The sequence below is a fragment of the Peromyscus californicus genome, unplaced genomic scaffold (genome assembly GCF_007827085.1).
Source record: "Peromyscus californicus insignis strain IS unplaced genomic scaffold, ASM782708v3 Scaffold_2__1_contigs__length_46816999, whole genome shotgun sequence".
NCBI classification, from domain to species: domain Eukaryota; kingdom Metazoa; phylum Chordata; class Mammalia; order Rodentia; family Cricetidae; genus Peromyscus; species Peromyscus californicus.
Window position 1 is genome coordinate 15,494,316 of NW_026294540.1, and position 19,184 is coordinate 15,513,499.

General features: G+C 55.4%; 1 protein-coding gene across 1 annotated transcript in view; it reads right to left on the minus strand.

The window, feature by feature from the left end:
* Positions 1 to 19,184, minus strand: part of Ncor2 (nuclear receptor corepressor 2) — a 164,958-nt gene that overhangs the window by 91,051 nt on the left and 54,723 nt on the right. Inside the window, 4 exon segments of the mRNA XM_052755477.1 lie at positions 1,911 to 2,024; positions 5,688 to 5,867; positions 13,138 to 13,315; positions 13,915 to 14,042. Of these exon segments, the coding sequence (XP_052611437.1) occupies positions 1,911 to 2,024; positions 5,688 to 5,867; positions 13,138 to 13,315; positions 13,915 to 14,042 (600 nt within the window).

A 19,184-nucleotide genomic window follows, 5' to 3' on the forward strand; every position in this document is an offset into this window, starting at 1 on the left:
AAGACCAGCTCACTGTAGCCGCTGGTACATACTCATTAGAGCTGAGCCAGGTTCGCCCAAGGGTGAGCAGGGCAACTTGGAGTTCTAGTAGGCCAGCTTCAGGCTTGCAATGCCTGCTGGCCAGGACATCAGGTCACAGGGACACACCCCAATCAAGGAAAGCAGACCAGCTCTGGAGACTGGCCCGGCCCCTGACTGTGAGCACAGACATCTATCTGAAGGTCTGACCCTGTGCAGAAGGTAACCGGAGCCAGGGAGACACCCCTGCTTAAGGCTACCAGGTACATGCCCAGGTAACAAACAAGAAGTCTGGAGATCCCTGGGCACTTTGCAGGATCCAGAGCCACAGAGCCAGAGACCCTGGGGTCAGGTGGGGCCGGCAAGTCCTCAACCACCACCACATACAGCACAACGCCCTGGTGTCATAGGCTAGCCCCCACATCTAGATCAACACCCTCTGAATGCACATATATGTCCAGATTGGACCCAGGCTGTGCACACATAGCCACACACGTGCCAAGCAGACACGAGTGTATGCCAAGTAAATGCATGGTGACCCCACGGGCCCACCCCAGCCCCCCCACTTGCCATACACAGAGAGCCTTAGAGGTGAGCAGGTACAATAAGGAGAGCGTATTCTGAAGAGCAAAGGTGTAGTCCCTCCCATCCAGTCCCCCCCCCGCCCCCCCTTACCCATCTTAGTCCCCTTCCCTAACTGTGACACACCCCTCCTCTGGCTGCTGCACCCACATCTGTGCTACCCACAAACTCTCAGGGAGGTGGAAAAGCCACCCGCTGGCCTTGAGTGCGGATATGCTCCAAATGCACAAGGTCTTGGGCAGCCCTTGTCCTGCCTCTTTGCAGAGCCAGCGGGAAGGAAGGGGGATTAAAATTTAATCCTATTCATCTCAGGGAGCGCTAAGCCCTGCCATTCCTCAAAGGAAACAGGGGAGGTAAGGGCAGCTCCAGGACCAGCCCAGGCAGAGGGACAAGGGTGTTACAGGTGTTACCCCTCCTGCCAAGCCCTACTGTGCTGGGATGCAGCCCTCAGCCAGCACAAAGGCAGGGGTGGGGAGGTGTTAGGGTTAGAGGAAAAGTGCAGGACTAGAGGAAAAGGGCAGAGGGGCCCCATGTGAAGCAGGAGAGCTGAGCAGAGGGCAGCAAGAAGGGGGTCTTGGGAACATGTGTCCATTGCGGCTAGAGAGAGCTGCTTCTCTGATTCCCTCCCTTATAGGCTCCTGGAACTAGTTCAATCTCGGTTCTGGGTCCCAGCCGCAAATCTAACATGCTGTGCAATCTCAGGCAAGTCCCCTACCCTCAGGCAAGTCCCCTCCCTACCTTAGTGTCTTCCTTAGCAATAAAGGACACCTACCTACTTCCTACAGACCCTGAGGCACAAGCCTTGGCCCTCCCAGGCTCCTGCTCTGGGCTTTGGTTCCATATTCTCAGATACAGAGAGCTGGAGGTAGTCCAAAGCTCGCCAGAGAATCAGCCAATCAGGGGGTCCCAAAGGGGTAGAGACAGGAGCATCCCTCCCACCCACCAGGTGCCAGGCAGCAGCAGAGGCTGAGAATCAAGCCCTGAAGCTCAGGAGTCCAGTTCCAATCTCACATCTACCATATCCCAGCTGTATGGCTCAGAACAAGCCTCTCCCCTTCTCTGGGCCTCAGTTTCTCCACATGTAAGATGGAAATGCCTCCCATGCACCCCTTCCTAGGATCAGCCAGGCAGCTGACTGGCATGAAAATACTGGAATACCACGTGTGCCACTGGATCTGCTTGCTGTGGACGTATGAGGTGACGGCGCATCTGTGACCAGCTGGTCCCTCACTCTCCTCTTGTCTGATGCCTATGTCATACGGTGTCCCACAGGCCACCCCTCCCAACCTGCTCGCGCCTGCAGGGCGTACCCGGTTCTCGTCGTAGATGATCTGGACCAGGCTTCGGTGCTTGGACTCTATGGGTGGTGGTGACACGGGCCTCTCGGGCTCGGGCGGCTTGGCGGCCTCCTCCTCCAACTGTTGCTGCAGGGACGGGGACAGTATGAGTGAGTGAGTGGTGCAGGCCGGAAGCTGAGGCGCTGGTCCCCCTTGCCTGCAGCCACACACAGGAAGTCAGGCTGATCGCCGTTTCCTGTGAGTCACCCAGAGACTCCGTGCCCTCCTTGGCCAGGCTCCCTGGTGGCTGTGCAGCCAGCCTGAACCAGGCTTTCTGGGTTCAAATCCTGCCCCAGAGACGGAGCACTTGGGGGGGGGGGGGGGCGCTCTTCCTCAGTAGGTCTCAATTCTCATCTGGGCTGCGATGAGGACTAATGAGGCCACGTAGGTGTGGCACTGCGCTGGGGCCCGCCACTCTTACCCACCACTCCCACCGCGAGCTCCACGGCTCCAGGAGACGCTGCGGGCAGTGTGAAGCCCTCAGCCTGGAACACCACTTCTGACCCGCACGACCACGCAGCCTTGAGATGTTACATCAGGTCTCTAAACCTCCTGTTCCTCCCTTGAGAAGGAAGAGTTTCTAATCCTCTGAAGGCTAAACCAGAAGATACGTGCAGAGTGCTGGGGGAGGAGGCAGACAGTGCTTCCCATCACACCATTACCACCAACATCGTGGTCACACCATCTCCACCATCATCAGCTTCTCCATCATAATCATCTTCATCACCACTATCACCATGATCACCAACACCATTATCGCCACCATCATTGCCACCATTATCACAACTACAACCATCAGCACCATCCCCACCCCCGTCATCACCTTTATAACCACCATTCCCACAATCATCACCACCATTATCACCACCATCACGATCATCACCACCATCATCACCACAGCCACCATGGCCATCGACATCATCGCCACCACCCATCACTATCACCTTCATCACTATCGTGAGCACCATTATAATGATCATCACCACTGTTACCACCAGGATCACTATCATCAACATCATCACCATCGTTACCATCTGTATCATCACCACTACCACTACCCTTATCACCCCCCTCACCCCATCACCCCCACCACCATCATCATCATCACTGCTACCATCACTACCACTTCCATTACCATCACATCTATTACACCCTAACGACCACCATCAGCAGCATCATCACCCTCATTATCATCACCACCATCAGCAGCAGCACATGCCTGCGTCTTCACACTGGACCTCTCCTTCATTCCCTCATACCTGGCATCCCTTCCTGCTGCGGCTGTTCGCTTTACCTCAAAGAGAGAAACCAAGACCCAAGAGTTCAAGACACGGATCTCAGGCTTCACAAGAGGCTAATGCCTGATGGGATGACCTCCAGAGGGTGCCATGGATGCTACCAGAGCATGCTCCACTCTGCCTGTTATGCACATACAAAGCTGATATGTTCAGTCACAGGGGAGCAGAGCTTCCTGGCCCCAAACAGGGAGGAACAGTCAGCACTGACACCAGATGAGCCAAGCTGCCTTGGTCCTGTAGTGACCCCTGGTGGCAGCCCTCACATTCCAGCCAAAAACTGAAGCCAGGAAACTTACCAAGGGTACAGACCCTCCCCAGAGAGCAGAACAAAACACTGACTTACTTGGGCACAGCCCCGTCTAAGACAGCACACCTCTCAAGCCTGATGGCAGACCTTACTTCCATCACTCAGGGCTCCTGAGTCACTGTTTGGAGGATCCAAAAAGACCCTGCACGACAAGTCCTGGTGTGGGCGCGGGGCTATAAGGAACCCAGGCCTCACACAACCCTCAACCATAAACAGGGATGAGCCCTGCCCCAGGGCAATCTGGAAACTCGTTGGGTGAGAACTCGGAAAACCTGCATGCAACCCTCAGGAGCAGTTGCTGGGCTGCATGTGGGGCAGCCACTGTGGAACAGTGTACCTCACTGACACACTGGAAATGGCCACAGTATACCTCACTGACACACTGGAAATGGCCACAGTAAACCTGACACAGTGTGGAAATGGCCACAGTATACTTCACTGACACACTGTGGAAATGGACACAGTAAACCTCCCTGACACACTGGAAATGGCCACAGTATACTTCACTGACACACTGTGGAAATGGCCACAGTAAACCTCACTGACACACTGGAAATGGCCACAGTAAACCTGACACAGTGTGGAAATGGCCACAGTATACCTCACTGACACACTGTGGAAATGGCCACAGTGCACCTCACTGACACACAGAATCTCCATCACAGACAGGACCCAGAAAATCTATACCCAGGAGAACCAGAACACTTGTTCAAACACACAGGACAAAGCACAATACAGCCACACGATAAAATAGTACTTTTCCACGAAGAGGAATGAGGTCCATCTATTCTCTGTGAACCTTAAAAACCTTATGCTGAGGACAAGAGCCAGAGACACAAAAGGCAAATATTTTTAAGTCTGTGCACGTGACGTGTCCAGAGAGTAGCTTCACAGACCGGTGTACAAGGGTCGCTCTGGGCTGGGAGGTGGGATGCTGCTAATGGCCCTGGGTCTTCGAGAACAATGGAGGAAGTAAGTCCATCACCAGTGAACTGCAAACTTTAAAATGATGCATTTATGCTTGGGAATTTTAGTTTCGGCGGTGGAGTAGACAGATTGGCCAGAGGTTAAGAGTATGTACTACTCTTGCAGAGAACCGAGTTCAGTTCCCAGTACCCAAATTGGGCAGCTTACAACCACCTTTAACTCCAACTCCAGGGCATCTGAAGCCCTCTTCTGGATGTGCAGGTACCCACACACACAAGCACATACCTTCAAAATTTATAAATATATCTGGGGGGCAGTGCAGGGGTGGGGGCACATTCCTTTAATCCCAGCACTCAAGGGGCGGAAGCAAGAGGATCTCTCTGAGTTCAAGGCCAACCTCCTGTACATAGCGAGTTTCAGGCCAGTCAGGGGTACACAGTGAGACCTGTCTTCAAAAGAAAAAAAAAAAACAAAACAAAACGAGGGGGGAGGGGCAGGGCACAGCAAGCTGACAATCCATAAGATGGAAACAGAGAATTGACTACCACAAATGCTCCTCTAGTATCAAGTGTGTGTGCGTGCACACACACATACCCACACAAATAAATGAGGTTTTTTTTTTTAAACATTCTTTTATAAGATACCATTCAAAACGCAATTTAGGGAAGAAGAGGAGGAAGAAGAGGAGGAGGAGACGGAGGGGAAAAAGAGGAAGAAAAGAAGAAAACTAGTAATAGCAACACTCTAGATGCTTGGCCTCCAGCCCCAGTCAATATTCATGCACACAGTGGAAGCTCCAGCAACCCCCCAAGCCAGACCTGGAGGACCAAAGACCTGAGTTCTCCATCAGCCTGGCAGGGCTGACCTGACCAACCACACCAGAGCCCAGCCTCGCTCTGGAATTCTGGGCCACCATCTTAGAAGCTCTCACTGCCCTGCTCCCAGATCCCATTCGTCTCCTCATGCAAAGAACAACCTGAGGCCCCTTTTCTCCCCCTGGGCAGCTCGAGGTGTCTCTTCCAGGAATCCTTGGTCCCTTGTAGGCTCTGGACTCTCTGCTGAAGTTCAGGTGTGTTAGCTTGATGTGCCTACTCCGGAGGCTTCCAGAGTCAAGACACATCTCCAGAAAAACAGGCAATCACATGGCTCTGGGCATCTGGAGATGTGGGGTCAGGCTCCTGCCTTCACTGGAATGCCCCTCCCGTCCACACTACTCACCTGCTTCTTCTTCAGCTTGGAGATCTGCTGCTCCACCATGGTGATCTCACGGTCCACACGGTCCATGTTCTGGATCAACTCCTCCTTGGACAGCCGAGATGGTGCCAGATCCAGCTCCGGGTCAGCGTGCGGTGGACTGGGGGGTGACACGGGCTCCAGCTTGCCTGACAGGCTGCGGTCCTGTAGGGGGACAGCAGCAGAGCGTGATCACCCAGGTGACCCTGGCTTATGACTTCAGGCTGCGGCGCACCAAGTTCCCATTCCAAGCAGTCACTCTGGATGTGGGTCCTGCCTTCCCGCCTAGTCCTGGCCACCTTTCCCATGGCTGTGTTCTCTGAAGGCAAAAATCTAGGAGGCTGCCATGTCACCTGAGTCATGACAGTCTCTACTGCCTCCTAGTTCTATCGCTCCTGTTCCCCCAGAAATTAAGACCGACAGTGACCCCTCTGGCCCAGCCCCATAGACCCTGCACATGACAGTCTGTGCAAGCAGGCTGCAGTCCCTGCTACTGGAGCAGTCAGCCCCTCAGAAAGCACACTGTCACAACACACAGGGGCCAGCAGTCACCAGGCCTCACTTCTTGTCTCTGCTTTTGCAGAGTTCGAACCTGGGGGCCTTATGCATGCTAAGCAAGCCCTCTACCACGGACCTACCACCTACGCCATTTTTTACTTTCAATCTTGTAAAGATTTACTTTATTTTACGGCTGCTTTGTCTACATGTATGTACATGCATCACCTGCATGCCTTGTCCCGTCGGAGGTCAAACCCCCTGGAACCGTGGTTACAGGCAGTTGTGAGTTATGTGGATACTGGGAACCAGACCTGCGTCTTCGACGCGTGCTCCTAGCCGCTGGGCCTTCTCTCCCTGTTGCCCAGGATGTCCTTGAACTTGACATCCTCCTGTCTCAGCCTCCCACGCACAGGACGGCAGTCCTGTGCCGCCCCACCTGGCTCTTTTTCACTATGGGAATCTTTCATGGGGCTCAGGGCTACTCCCCCCTGATTGACCGCGTATCTCACACACGGCCCTGCACCTGGCTCCTCCTGGGTTTCCTCTGTTCTCTAGCTAGTCAGGGACCACCCAGGCTACACTTGGGATGTCCTGGGAACAAAGAGGTTAGGAAAACATTCCAGTCCTCATCTATAAAGTGCCGGGCTCCGATCCCAGGCTCGCTCTGTAGGACTCAGCTCTGTGACCTCTGATAGTGCATGGGTGCTGCCTGCCTCATTGTCCCTATCCGTACAATGGGGGGAGAGAGGCAGGGGTAATGTCACCTCCACAGTGAGTTGTGAGCCTTGGTGCATCCAAAATGCTCAGCCCCGAGTCTGGCACACTGTTATCACTAAACAGCACAGTCCATACCCTGGCTCCCAGCGAGGCCAGCCCCACCCTGCTCCCCTCTGGGCCAAGGCAGCAGCTGCTGGCAAACATGGCCAGGCAGTCAGCGGCTACTCCCCACCCCCACGCAGCTGCACTCCACGGACACAGGACGCTTTATTCCTGGGAACAACTGCAGCCTGGGCAACCAGGTGCCCCACCTACCCCCCCCCCTTGCGACTAGAAGTGCCTACAATTCTATTTGTCCGCCTCCTGAGGGGTCCCTGTCCCCATGCACTCGCTCCCAGCCCAGCTCTTTGCTGCTGGCCTCACGCGGCCATCTAAAACATGAGAAGAGAGGGACATGGCACATTGGGGACTGAGGACTTCAGGCTCTCCTGCTAACGGAATCACCCAGGGGACTGTCTCAATATGCAGCTCAAAAAGAAGGTGGCGGCAGGTATGATCCCAAGCCCAGTGGTCAAATCATCCCCTCTGTTCCCCACAAACAGAAGGACAGTGTGGGCTGTGGGGCCAGGCAACCTGAAACCATGGAGCAAACTCCTTGCAGCCCAGAATGGGCCCCAAAGCCATGCCACCTACAGAAGGTTCCATCCCCGACACACTTAGACTGACAAGACCAGCCACGCCATGTAGCTGAGCCCCACTTCCTGGCCTGGCTGGATCACAGGCTGTCTTTCATGGTGGCTCATCCTTGGGACCAGGCATAAAATGACCCAACCCATACCCCCCACAGTGCACACACAGCAGGTCCCTGCTGCCGGGTTAAAACACTCCCACATAATAGATCACAAGAACAAGGCCATGGACTGTCAAACACAATCACAAAAACAACCAGAAGGGGAGGATCCACCCTCCAAGACAGTCTAAAGGGCTGGAGGGAACCATTCAACGACTCCTTCACAGACATAGGGACTCTTTCCAGAGGGATGATGGATGGGGATAGGGTATAGGTTGGGGGTTGACACTCTGACTCAACCATCCTACGGTTCCTTCACAGACGCCGAGCCAATGGCGAGAGAGCCGGTGCCCGGCATGCCAAGATACACTGAGGGCACCTGGTAAGCCAGCCTCTAAGTGGCAGGTGACTTTGCTTGCTCACCCTCCCAGGGGTTCCAAGCCTGAGGACAGACAAGCCCTGAGCACAACAAGAAACCAGGTGGCAATTTACTTCTCACCCCAGATTCTCCCAGTCAGTCAGTCAGTCAGTCAGTCTTCCCCCAGTCCATCAGTCAGTCAGTGAAGTCGGTCTCTCCCCAGCCAGCCGGCCTCCGCTCAGTCAGTCACTCTTCCCTGTCCCATGCCTAGGCAGTAAGCTTCCTGGCATAAAGACCTGTCTGTCACAAAAGGCCTGGGAACGGGAACCCAAAGCTGATCTCTTCCAGTTCCAGCAGAGGCCTGTGGCCAACCTGAGGCACAGCAGCAGGGTCCAGGCCAGAGGGAGCGGAACAAAAGTGGCTGGAACTACAGAGCAGGGAGAGAGGACTTGCTCTCTGCTGGTCTGGACCTGTGAGGATGGGGGATGGGGTGCCCAGAGTCACACATGCTGTCCCTCAAGCACTCTAAGCAGCAGGATGGGCCATGGTGACATCGGCCACCTGGGCTGAGCTCAGCCCAAAGCTACCAAACCTGGACTTCATTACCGGTGCCAGAGTTCAGGGTTTGTGCTTAGGCTGGTGTCCCAGGCCCCAACCACCCACGGATGTTTCCAAGAAGGTTCTACAGTGACATCTTGAAGTCCCCTGAAACAAAGCACCGGGAAGCGTGAGCAGGAGGGCCCTGCCAAACAGTGGGGGGCCAGAAACTCCCCCCCAAACTCCTGCCTCCAGCTGGACTCCTCACAAACCAATCACATTTGCTCTGGAGAGCGGGTACATTCCATCCACCCAGTCCCCTGGGAGCCTGGCTCCAGCCCAGCAGGGGCCTGGGCAGGGGAGAGAGGGACAGATGGTGGGTCGGAGAGAGACAGAGACAGGGACACACAATCAAGCAGACACACAAGAACAAGAGTCAGAGAGGCGAAGCAGAGATCCTGAAGGGCGTGTGTGCTGGCTAGTTTTATGTCAGCCTGATGCAAGTTACAGTCATTTGAGGAAGGACTCTTGACTGAGGAAATGCCTTAGTAAGACTGGGCTGGATACAAGACTGTAGGGCATTTTCTTAATTAGTAATTGGTGGGGGAGGGCTCAGCCCATGGTGGTCCTGGGTTCTATAAGAAAGCAGGCTGATTAGATGCAAGATTGTAAAATATCAGTAGCAAACTTCTGCCCTCCGGGGTTCTCCCATTGTGCTGTAAGCCTGTATTTAAGACCTCCTCCCTCCTTCAATAAACAGCATTCGGCATTAAAAAAAAAGAAAGCAAGCAGGCTGAGTGAGCATGAGGAGCAAGCCAGTAAGCAGCACCCCTCCGTGGCCTCTGCATCAGGCCCTGCCTCCATCTTCCTGCCCTGTTTGTTCTTGTCCTAACCTCCTTTGATGATGAACCGTGATGTGGACCCATAAGCCAAATTAACCCTTTCCTTCCCAAGGTGCTTTGGTCACGGTGTTTCATCACAGCAATAGTAACCCTAACTAAAACAGGGTAACAAGAACATTTGAGCCACAAGTGGCCTCACTGGGTGACTGTGAGGATAAGACCCTCAGAAGAGCCTGAGGCTAAGACAGGGACATTCTGGTAAGCAGCTGATGACAGCAGAGGATGAGTGGTTCCCATGGAGATACAAAACCCAGAGCTGGTCCTAAGGTACCCACCTGCTACCCAGCTCCAGAGGCCTACCACTAAGAGGCCATGCACAGCCCCTCCTGCCTTCTATGAAACAGGGAGGGCAGGCTGAGGGCTAAAGGAGGTCCTAGGATGGGGAAGAAGAGCATCTCCCCAGGAGCTGCCTGCCTGAGTCCCATCCCCCAATCCCAGCTCTCAGCTCAAGCTCCAAACAAACAGCGATGTCCTAGGGTGGCCCCCGCAGGGCTAGGCAGACCTTGGCACGTGACAGATGCTGTAGCCGCTCACTCAGTGTCGGCCAGCTATCCTTGTAGTATCCTGGGCATACCCCCTCCTGGCTGCCCGCCCCACACAGGACCCCACCTAGCCTGGGGCTGCTTGACTTACCTGCTTGGGGTAACAAGGAGGAAGAGTCCACCCCACTGCCCTGAGTGGCCACTCCCCCTCTCAAGCCAAGTCCCTAGCCACCCCTCACCCCCCACGGTCAGATGTCTCTCCCAGCTTCCTGTCAGCATTAAAGGCAGTCCTCTTGGCCACTGGAGGCATGGCAGGCACCTAGACTAGATACACATAGGGACAGGAAATGGCCATCCTGGTGGCACCAGTCACAGGACCCAGGACCTCTGGGGGGAGAAGGGAGGAAGCAAGAAGGGATAGATACATGAAAGACAGATAGACGGACAGATGGATGGATGATACAGTACAAGTGGATGGATGGATGGATGGATGGATGGACAGCTGGATGGTGACTCGTACTGGCAGGTGGGAAGCAGGTGTAGAGACAGTGACAGACAACTGAAGCTGGAGGAAAAACCAGCAGAAGAGTGAGTGGCGGAAGGGGGAAGGAAGGAGGGGGGCGAGCACAGGGTACAGGGGATGGTGGAGAGAGAAGAAACAACATTTGGGCAAGAAGAGATGCAGGACAAGAGCAGTTGGAGCGAGCAGGTCACCCATCTCCCACAGTGTAGGGCTGGAGGACAACTGTGGGGCGTTTTCCAACCACCCCCACAGCTCCCCAGAGTTTTCTTGAGTGCGAGCAGCAGGAAATATTAGATAGAAGGATTTATTGTGGAGAATATCGCGGAGATAAACAGATAGAAAATAAAGGATAGCCTCGAGAGGGCCTGAAACCTATTCCAACGGGCCCCGACTGTCTCTGCCCCAGGGTTTTTATAGAGACGCCAAGGGGTGGAGCAAAAGACCTCCTCCCCCAGCACAGCCAAGTGCAGACCATCTCAGACACCTGCACTCAAGCCCGTGGTCCTAATCATCCTCTATGCGGACCTGCTGGGTAAAGCCACGAGGAACCCGAGAACGGGCTCCCACAGACAACCCAGTGGCCACACCTGTCCTAAGTCTAGACGCAGTATGGTCAGCAGAGTTCTGTGCCAAGAAAACTTCACAACATCCCATCAGGGGCTCCCAGACGGCCTTGGTACCCACTGCCATCAGTCCAGCATGCCTTTGAGGGAAACACAGGGGAACCAGGAACCCAGCAGCCAGTGTCAGGGCCTAGGGGTGGAGCCAGGCCAGGCTTAAGAAACCACAAAGACGCGCGCGCGAGGCTGCTATGGAGAGATGATGTCAGGGCATCAGACCTGATGGCCACCTGAAAAAGAGCTAGACTCTCCTGCCTGTCCTCACATGACCCAGTGGTGGAGGGGGGCAGAAGCAGGCGGCAGGGGGAGATGAGAGAGGCCACTGCCACAGTGAAGATAAGTGATGGTCTCCCGGGGCAACTGAGGCCAACACGGGCTAGACAGTGGCTAGACCTGGCATCTATAGGGCAGGATATGGGTGCTGGCCAACAGGCTGGGTGGGTAGAAGAGAAAGGGGGGAGGGGAGCTCGAGCAGCAGAGAGAGAGCTACCTGAGGTAGGTGTCAGTCTGTCAGTCTGTAACTGACCTCTATTTCCCAGGAATAGTTTGGAGCAGGGAATGAGGATTACCTCAATGTTAGGGAAACAAAGCCTATGTATGTCCCCTGACATCCTGGCACCTGCCTTAGGTCACTGGACAGGGTCACAGCAACCGAGCGGAACGGACTGGGAATGGGCCAGACTTCTATAGCTAGAACAACGCCAAGTACATTCCAGAGCTCATGCCAGTGTCTCTACTCTCCTGTAGAGGCTGGAGTTTGGTCCTGTCACCTGGTCCAGCCTTAAGGTGTGTGTGCAAGGCTCACAGCTGACCCCTCTAACCAGCTGGCCTGGGTCACTTAGGGTTGGTCTGCTACAGGGCCTGACTAACAAGGAGCAAGCAGAGCTCAGAGAGGGACTACCCTGGGGCGGCAGAGAAACAGAGTGTGGGCAAGAAGACAGACAGAAGGCTTAGATGACGCCTGGCCCAGAGTCACAGGCCCTGTCATCAGGGCTACCTGCAGGGCTTAGGCAAGGTTGTGATTTCAAGGCCTGCCTGGGCTATAGAGTAAGTTCTAGACCAGCCTGATCAATTTAGCAAGACCCTAGTTTGGAAAACAAAAAAACAAACAAGCAAAAAAAGAGAATAGGGCTGAAGATAGAGCTTGGTTGGTAGAACGCTGGCCTGACATGGTCAACACCGTACAACGCCGAGTTCCACCCCTAGCACACAGGGTGGGTGAACGCACAGGTCAGAGCTAGCTGAGAGAAGGGTAACCACTACCTCCTGGAGTGCAGAGTGCCTCCATGGAGACAGGGTCCACCCTGCCCCTGCCCTGGGGCTCCTCATGCCCACGAAGATGCAGATGTAGACCTATCCAGTCCAACTGGTACCCAAGGAGCCAGTTAGACCTGAGCAGAGGCAGGGCTGTCTGTCAGTCCACCCAAGGCCCTCAACTCCAGGCCCTGACATGCTAGGCACCATCCCATCCGTCCGGTCTCATCTTAAGGGACACTAGAGTCCCCTTCCCTAATGTTCAAACACAGGGCAGTTCTGGCTGTCCAGTCTGTTGAATGAACCTTGAGGATTCCCAAGCCACTGTTCCACACACGTTGTTACCTATGCAGCCCAGCCCCTATGAGGCACAGAGAATGTGCTAAGGCGGACACTGGGGCTGATTTCAAGCCAGTCGGTTCCTGACTCTCTGCTCCAAGGCTTCGCAGGGCTCTCACTTCCACTTCCCAGTCATTCCAGCCAGTGATAAGAGCCATACACCGGGTCCTGCCACAGGGCCTGTGCACCCTCCTGCCGGCTGGAGATACCTTCCCTGTCTTCCCATCACCCACGCCTACTCTCCTTTCCTGACTGCAGCCCCAGTATTCAGTGCCACACCCAGGCCAGAGCTGTCCTCGAACCTACGGCCCAGCCTTTCCCTGCCTCCACGCACCCCCGCCCCGTGCCAGTCCCTTTCCTGCCCGCAGAGGCAGCGGCAGCGGCAGCAGAGCCCATCGGTCTGGCTGCGGTGTACCTTGGTAAGGTCTTCAGACCCACTGGGCTGCCCGGTGGCCAGCAGGGGCGACGGGCGTAGCAGGGTATCTGGCAGTAGCTCCAGGCGCGGGCGCTTGCTCTCTGTGAACTCTATGTCGGGCTTGCCCAGCTCAGGCAGGAAGGTGCGAGACTCAGGGCGCAGGTGGAGCTCCTGAGACCTGTGGGAGCAGGGATGCACACAGGCTTGGGACCAAGACGGCAGGTGCCCACCTAGCCAGGTTCTCATGAGGAGCCTTGCTAGGTTACTGTCTTCCCTGGAAGAAGGGGGCATGGTTCTGATTCACGAGGCCTTGTGGTGACTGCCCAGCTTAAATCACTCATTGTCGCCTGAAGACCCCAAAGACCCTCCTCAGCTGACCAGGAATGCAAAAAGGCACAAGCCTGAGAAGCACTATGGGAATTATGCAAAGAACAGCACACCCAACACTACTACTTATCACCCTCCCTGGACAGACATCACTAGCTGATCACAACACTCCTGCTGTTAAACCTGGTCTAGCCAGCAGGTGGAGAACTGTGAGCTTTCTGTCTCTTAACCACTCTTCCTCAACCCTAGGTCAGAGCTCCTGCCTCTTCCTACAAGTCCACAGCGCCTGCTCCTGGGGGACCAGAGCCCTGTCATGGCCCGAGAACGCCACCAGGAGCACATGGTACCAGGAAGGGCTGAAGTCTGAACTCCTGAGCTTTACCCACAAAAAGTCTCCTTGTCTACCTGAGAGACACTACAGCCTAGACAAGGAGTCGCACTTCTCCTCACCTTTCACTCCCAGGCTGGAACTCGGATAGCAGTGAGGGCCGCCTCCTCTGTGGCTGGATGATGGAGCCAGGTGACAGGTGGGAGGCGTAGTCACGAGGGTGGTGTTGGTACTCAAGCAGCCCCACGTCCTGTGTTAGAGAAGGAACGGTGAGCGAGGGCAGGACCAACAGCAGCTTCCTTGCCGCCCTGCACCAAGAGGCTCAGACGAGCTCCCAGCCTACGTCATCCTCTAGCCAAAACTGCCAGAGTGATGCTCCCACCACGCTCCGAACCCTGTCCAGCCACAGGGCTGGGGTGGCCTTTGATGTAGAGGAGGGCTATAAGCCACAATGCTTCTGCGCCTCCCCACAAGACTTCACTGGCACCTGTAGAGCTCCTGTATTACCCTACTCTCTAGATGGTACAATCAAGGGGGGATTGTAAGCACAGCCCCCGGGCCACAGAGACTGACAGTCAACTTGCCAACTCCACCCTTACTACTACTGACCTCATTATCCAGCTGCTGGTTTAGAGAAGGGACCACACAGAGAATGGGTCACTTTTCCCAGGCCCCGACTGCTGCCACAGGCCTGGGAACTGCCCCAGCTGGGGACTGGTTAGCTCAAGTATCCCTAAGAGCAGAAATCCATCAGCCTTCAGTGCAGACCCAGGTATCTTTGTGGACAGGTATCCCTGCAAGAGCCAAGCTCAGGCACTCCAAGGGAGGGAGGGAGGGACAGCCAGTGCAAACGGAGCTAGAATGATGGCCCGACAGCAGTTGCTCAGGAGCCCCGCCTACCACGGGTAAGAACAGCTGGCAGGCGCAGTATGGGGAGGGAGAGGCAAGCTGTGCCCTCCCACTTCGAGCAGTGCCATGATGTCACTGGTCTGGCCATGCTTGGGTCGTCATGGCCCGTGGAGGAAGCCTCGACCTTGGCCTACCCTTGGAGTAACAGAGCTGAGGAGTCAACACAATTGACAATTTTCCCCAACCTTGAAGCCTCAGCTCAGTGCCATGCTCCCTCGCTGCTCACTAGCGTCCTGGGTCTTAACCTGGATCCCACGGTCCCTAAATAAAGCCTTCCTACATTTTTCACATTGGCCAAGATCACCTTATCACTATGGGGAAATAAGAGAAATCAAGTGTGCACATCAATTCTAATTGGAAAAACAAGACGAGGGTCCCCCTTGTACCCTGGTCAATCTGTTCTGTCTGCCTAGACACTTGGTTACACTGCACGGCAATCAATTAGTGATGTCTGACTAGCTTCCAGCTACAGATAGCATGGACTATAGATAACTTAGTTTTCTTTTGTCTATCCCATCCCCCACCCCCAAGACTGGGTTTCTCTGTGTAGCCCTGACGGTCCTGGAACTCTGTAGACCAGGCTGGCCTCGAACTCACAGAGATCCGCCTGCCTCTGCCTCCTGGGTACTGAGATTTAAGGCGTACACCACACGCACCTCCCCCACCCCCAGCCTTTTTGGTCCTTTTCATTTTGTTTGCCTTAGATTTTATCTTTAATTAGGTGTCTGTGTGTATGTCTACGCGTATATGCACTTGAGAGCAGTGGCCACACAAGCCAGAGAGAACAACGGATTCCCCTGGAACAGGAGTTAGAAGGGGTTGTGAACTGCCGGATGTGGATGCTTGAAACCAACCTCAGATCGTCTGGAGGAGCAGCACAGGTTCTGACCTGCTGAGCTGTCTCCCCAGCTCCTGGCTTTGTGTCTCACGGCAGTTCTTACCGCAGAGAGAGTCAATGGCACCAGTCAGGTACGCCGAGGATGCAGAAGCAGCTGGGACCCTGTCCCCAGAGAGTGAGCAACTGGGAAGTCTGAGACCAGACTTCAAGGAAAGATCTGGCCGGACAGACCTTGCAAAAGACCCTGAAGGACAACTGCAGGGTTGAACCCGCAAGAGGGACATGGCTACTGGGAGGACCCAACAAGGAGGACTTCAAAGGGGAGGCCCCCACAGAGAGCACCGTGAGGGGAAGACTGTCTCAAGTTACCACAGCCAAGCCCTCTGCCCAAGCTGACTAATGTGACCCCCAAGGCAGCCACGCAAGGGGGGACATCGCGGGTGGTCTGAACATCAAGAGAATAATGATGGGCCCAAGAGCGCGAGAGCAGCTCCCCCAGGTCACACAGCAAGGACAACAGGGTTCTGCAGAGTCTCAGCTGGCACTCTGCAGGCGGCAGGCTCCCAGCCTACCCCACAGATGATTGCAGCAGGCCTGACTCCGGAGAGAAGGCTCACCCCAGCCCCTGGGTATTTCCACAGCAAACACAACAAGTGGGGAGCCCCAAGAAGCACGCTGTACTCCAGAACAAGTCCAGTAGAGAGCCACACAAGATCAGACGGAGGCGACCACTCCTGTGAACCCCGGATTCATAGGTCACTCCTGCACAATGCGCATCCCAACAGTCTCACCTCAGGGCTTTCGCCCAGCCTGGAACACTGCTTGTCCCGCATCATACACCCGGCCTGTCCCTCCTCTCTGGTCCCAAGTCCTCTGTCAATATCCGGCTCCCCACTTAAATGCGGCCTCCCCTCACCTCATCTTCGCTCACTATTCCCCCAGGGAATGTCAGCTCCCCAAGGTAAGAGCGTTTCTTCGCCTTCACAGCTCTGTCCCCAGGGCTTCGAAGTTGGCGCGTGACAAACCTCGTCAGCATTTGTTGAACAAATGAATGAATGAGTGGATGAGTTAATGAGTGAGTAAGTGAGTTAATGAATGAATGGATAGACAGAGGAGGACCCTAAGGCAGAGCTGGGACATGTGCAGGTGGTACAGGACCCCTCAGTGTACCCACATACCCAGGACATCAGCCCAAGCCAGCAGCCAGTCCCAGTACACCCTATGTGGCACAGCAGAGTTTGTGACCAACTGGACAAGAGCCCGCAGGTCCATCCCATACCAAGAGTCAGCCAGCTAGGCCCAAGGCCAAGGCTGGGGACGGCCAACTTCATCAGGCGTCCCTGGCACACACCTTGCCAGGCACTGACCTGCGGGTACGTGGCTCCTGCACCCCACTGCCAGCAGCATGGCCAGGAGAGGCGGGGGAACCACAGAAATCTGGGTGGTGAAGCCTGAGGCTTACAGGAAGCATGTTACCCCGGGATGACAGAGGAGAACTGTCTGATGCTGGAGGCAAGGGGTGCCTACAGTCAGGGCTCCTACTGTCACAATTCACGGGGACCAGCTCGTGGCGCAAGCATGACGTCACCTCAGTAGAACCCCCCGCATTTTATACAGCACCTCACTTGACTGAAGTGAAGGGGCCGAGCCTCCGGGAAGAAAGGCCTCCTGGAGCATGTGCAAGTGCCCAGACCCAAACATTACAGTCCCTGGGCCCAGGACACCACAGACTGAGCTGGTCATGGCACCAGGCGAGAACACACAGCTCCCTGAGACACTGTGTTCTCCTACGGGGCATCGGCCTTGCTATGACTCCATTCCGCCTGTTCTCTGACTGCTCGTTCCCAAGACAGAAGTGTTAAGCACAGCACGGTTTCTACAGCTGTGCTCTACCCACCCCTGGGCCACAGGGACGGGGAGGAATGGGTGGAGGAGGGGGGAGTGAAGAAAGGAATGACTGAGGAAGGATCGTGGGGAAGGCCGGGAAAATGGGGGGAGGCTGAGAGAAAGGACGGCAGGAAGGCCGGAGATAATGGGGTTTTGGGGGAGACAGGGTCATGGGGAAGGCTGCAGGGAAGAGACCAGGAGCTACAGATCACAGACCCCAGCCTTCACCAAACCAGCGCAGAAAAGTGATGAGACCTGGACACCCACCAGGAGAGAGACCCAACCATGGTCCTCGGGGATCGCAGAGTTCTGCTAATAGCCCAGGAAGGGCTAGCGGCCAAAGAACAAGCATGTCACCTGGAAAAGAGCACGGAGCCCCACCGAGGGACAGACATGTTCCAACCTGTAGCGATCCCATCAGGCCACACTCACCCCAGCGGGGTTAGTAACCACTAGGTCCTGTCCGGTGGCATCCTGCGTCACCAATGGCCCAGCAGGAGAGTGGGAGGTGCCTAGGGTCAGCCAGTGACCCTAAATGCCGGGCACAGGACACAAATGGGACAAACAGCAGGAAGGCAGGTGGGAGGGAAGGGCCTGAGGCTGCTAGAAGACTCCCTGAGGCTGGGCACGCACAGAGAAAGTAGATGAGCCTTATGAATGGAGGAGGACAAGCAGGAAGCCACAGGCATCAGCCTGGAGGGCAGGGCGAGCCCAGGCAGGACCTCTCCAGGAAATGGCTTTAACAGTATCAAGTTATGGTGGCAGCTGACAGCCACATGAGGGCATGCATAGGCATTCTTGGGGTGCTCTCATCACCCCTACTTTACAGGTGAAGGAACTGAAAGCCCCCCCAACATTAAATGGCTCAAGTCTGGGTTCCCCGGTGGCCTGGAGAGCTAACATCCTTGCTGCTGGTGACAGCTGTGACCCAGGACCTCAAACAGCAGGTGGTCACTAAGTGGTGGCATAAAGGCTGGGGGCCAGGGAATGCAGGACCCCAACACCGCCATGGCTGCCACTGGATGATGGTTAGGGCTTGCCTTCTCCCTCTAGGCCTCAGCTGCTCCACCCAAGGCCCTGCCACTCTGAGAGGGCTGTGTGTTACACAGGGAACACCCTTCACCAAGGCTGCCTCTACACCTAGGCCCTCAGTTCTTGGGGAGCCGCTGTGCATGGGACCTTGAGGCTAAGCTCTGGAGCGCATGGGAAAGCAGACTTGACTCACAAGTAGAGACTCACACAAATACAGCTCTGCACAGAAATGGAGTACAACATCCAGGAGGGACAGACATGAGCCTGATACACATACATACTCTAGGCAACTCCTACCCCACTGTGACTGATGCGTCTCACACCCCTTCAACCAACAGCCAGAAACATGGTATACAACAGGCACACAATAAAGGCCCCCAGAGGATTCGAAGGCCAAGCCTCCTGCTTGCTCCACAGTAAGAAGTAAGCAGGCACAGGACCCTGGCAGGGACAGACACTGGGCCTCAGTCTCACAGCCAAATAAGCACCAAGCCCTTGAGGGTTAGGAAGAAGAGGGTATGACCTCAGTCTCCCCTCCCCAAAACCACCTCAGCCCCACACAGAGCAGAAATGAGTCTGGCTGGGAAGCGGGTGTACACCGGAGGTGCTCCACGGTGCATGCCAACTCCACTGCTGATCAGACAGAGTGCCCAGCTGGCCCGGTCCCAGCCTCCACCCTCCCACACTGAAATCAGGACTTGCTATGTCACCCAGGCTGGCCTCAAG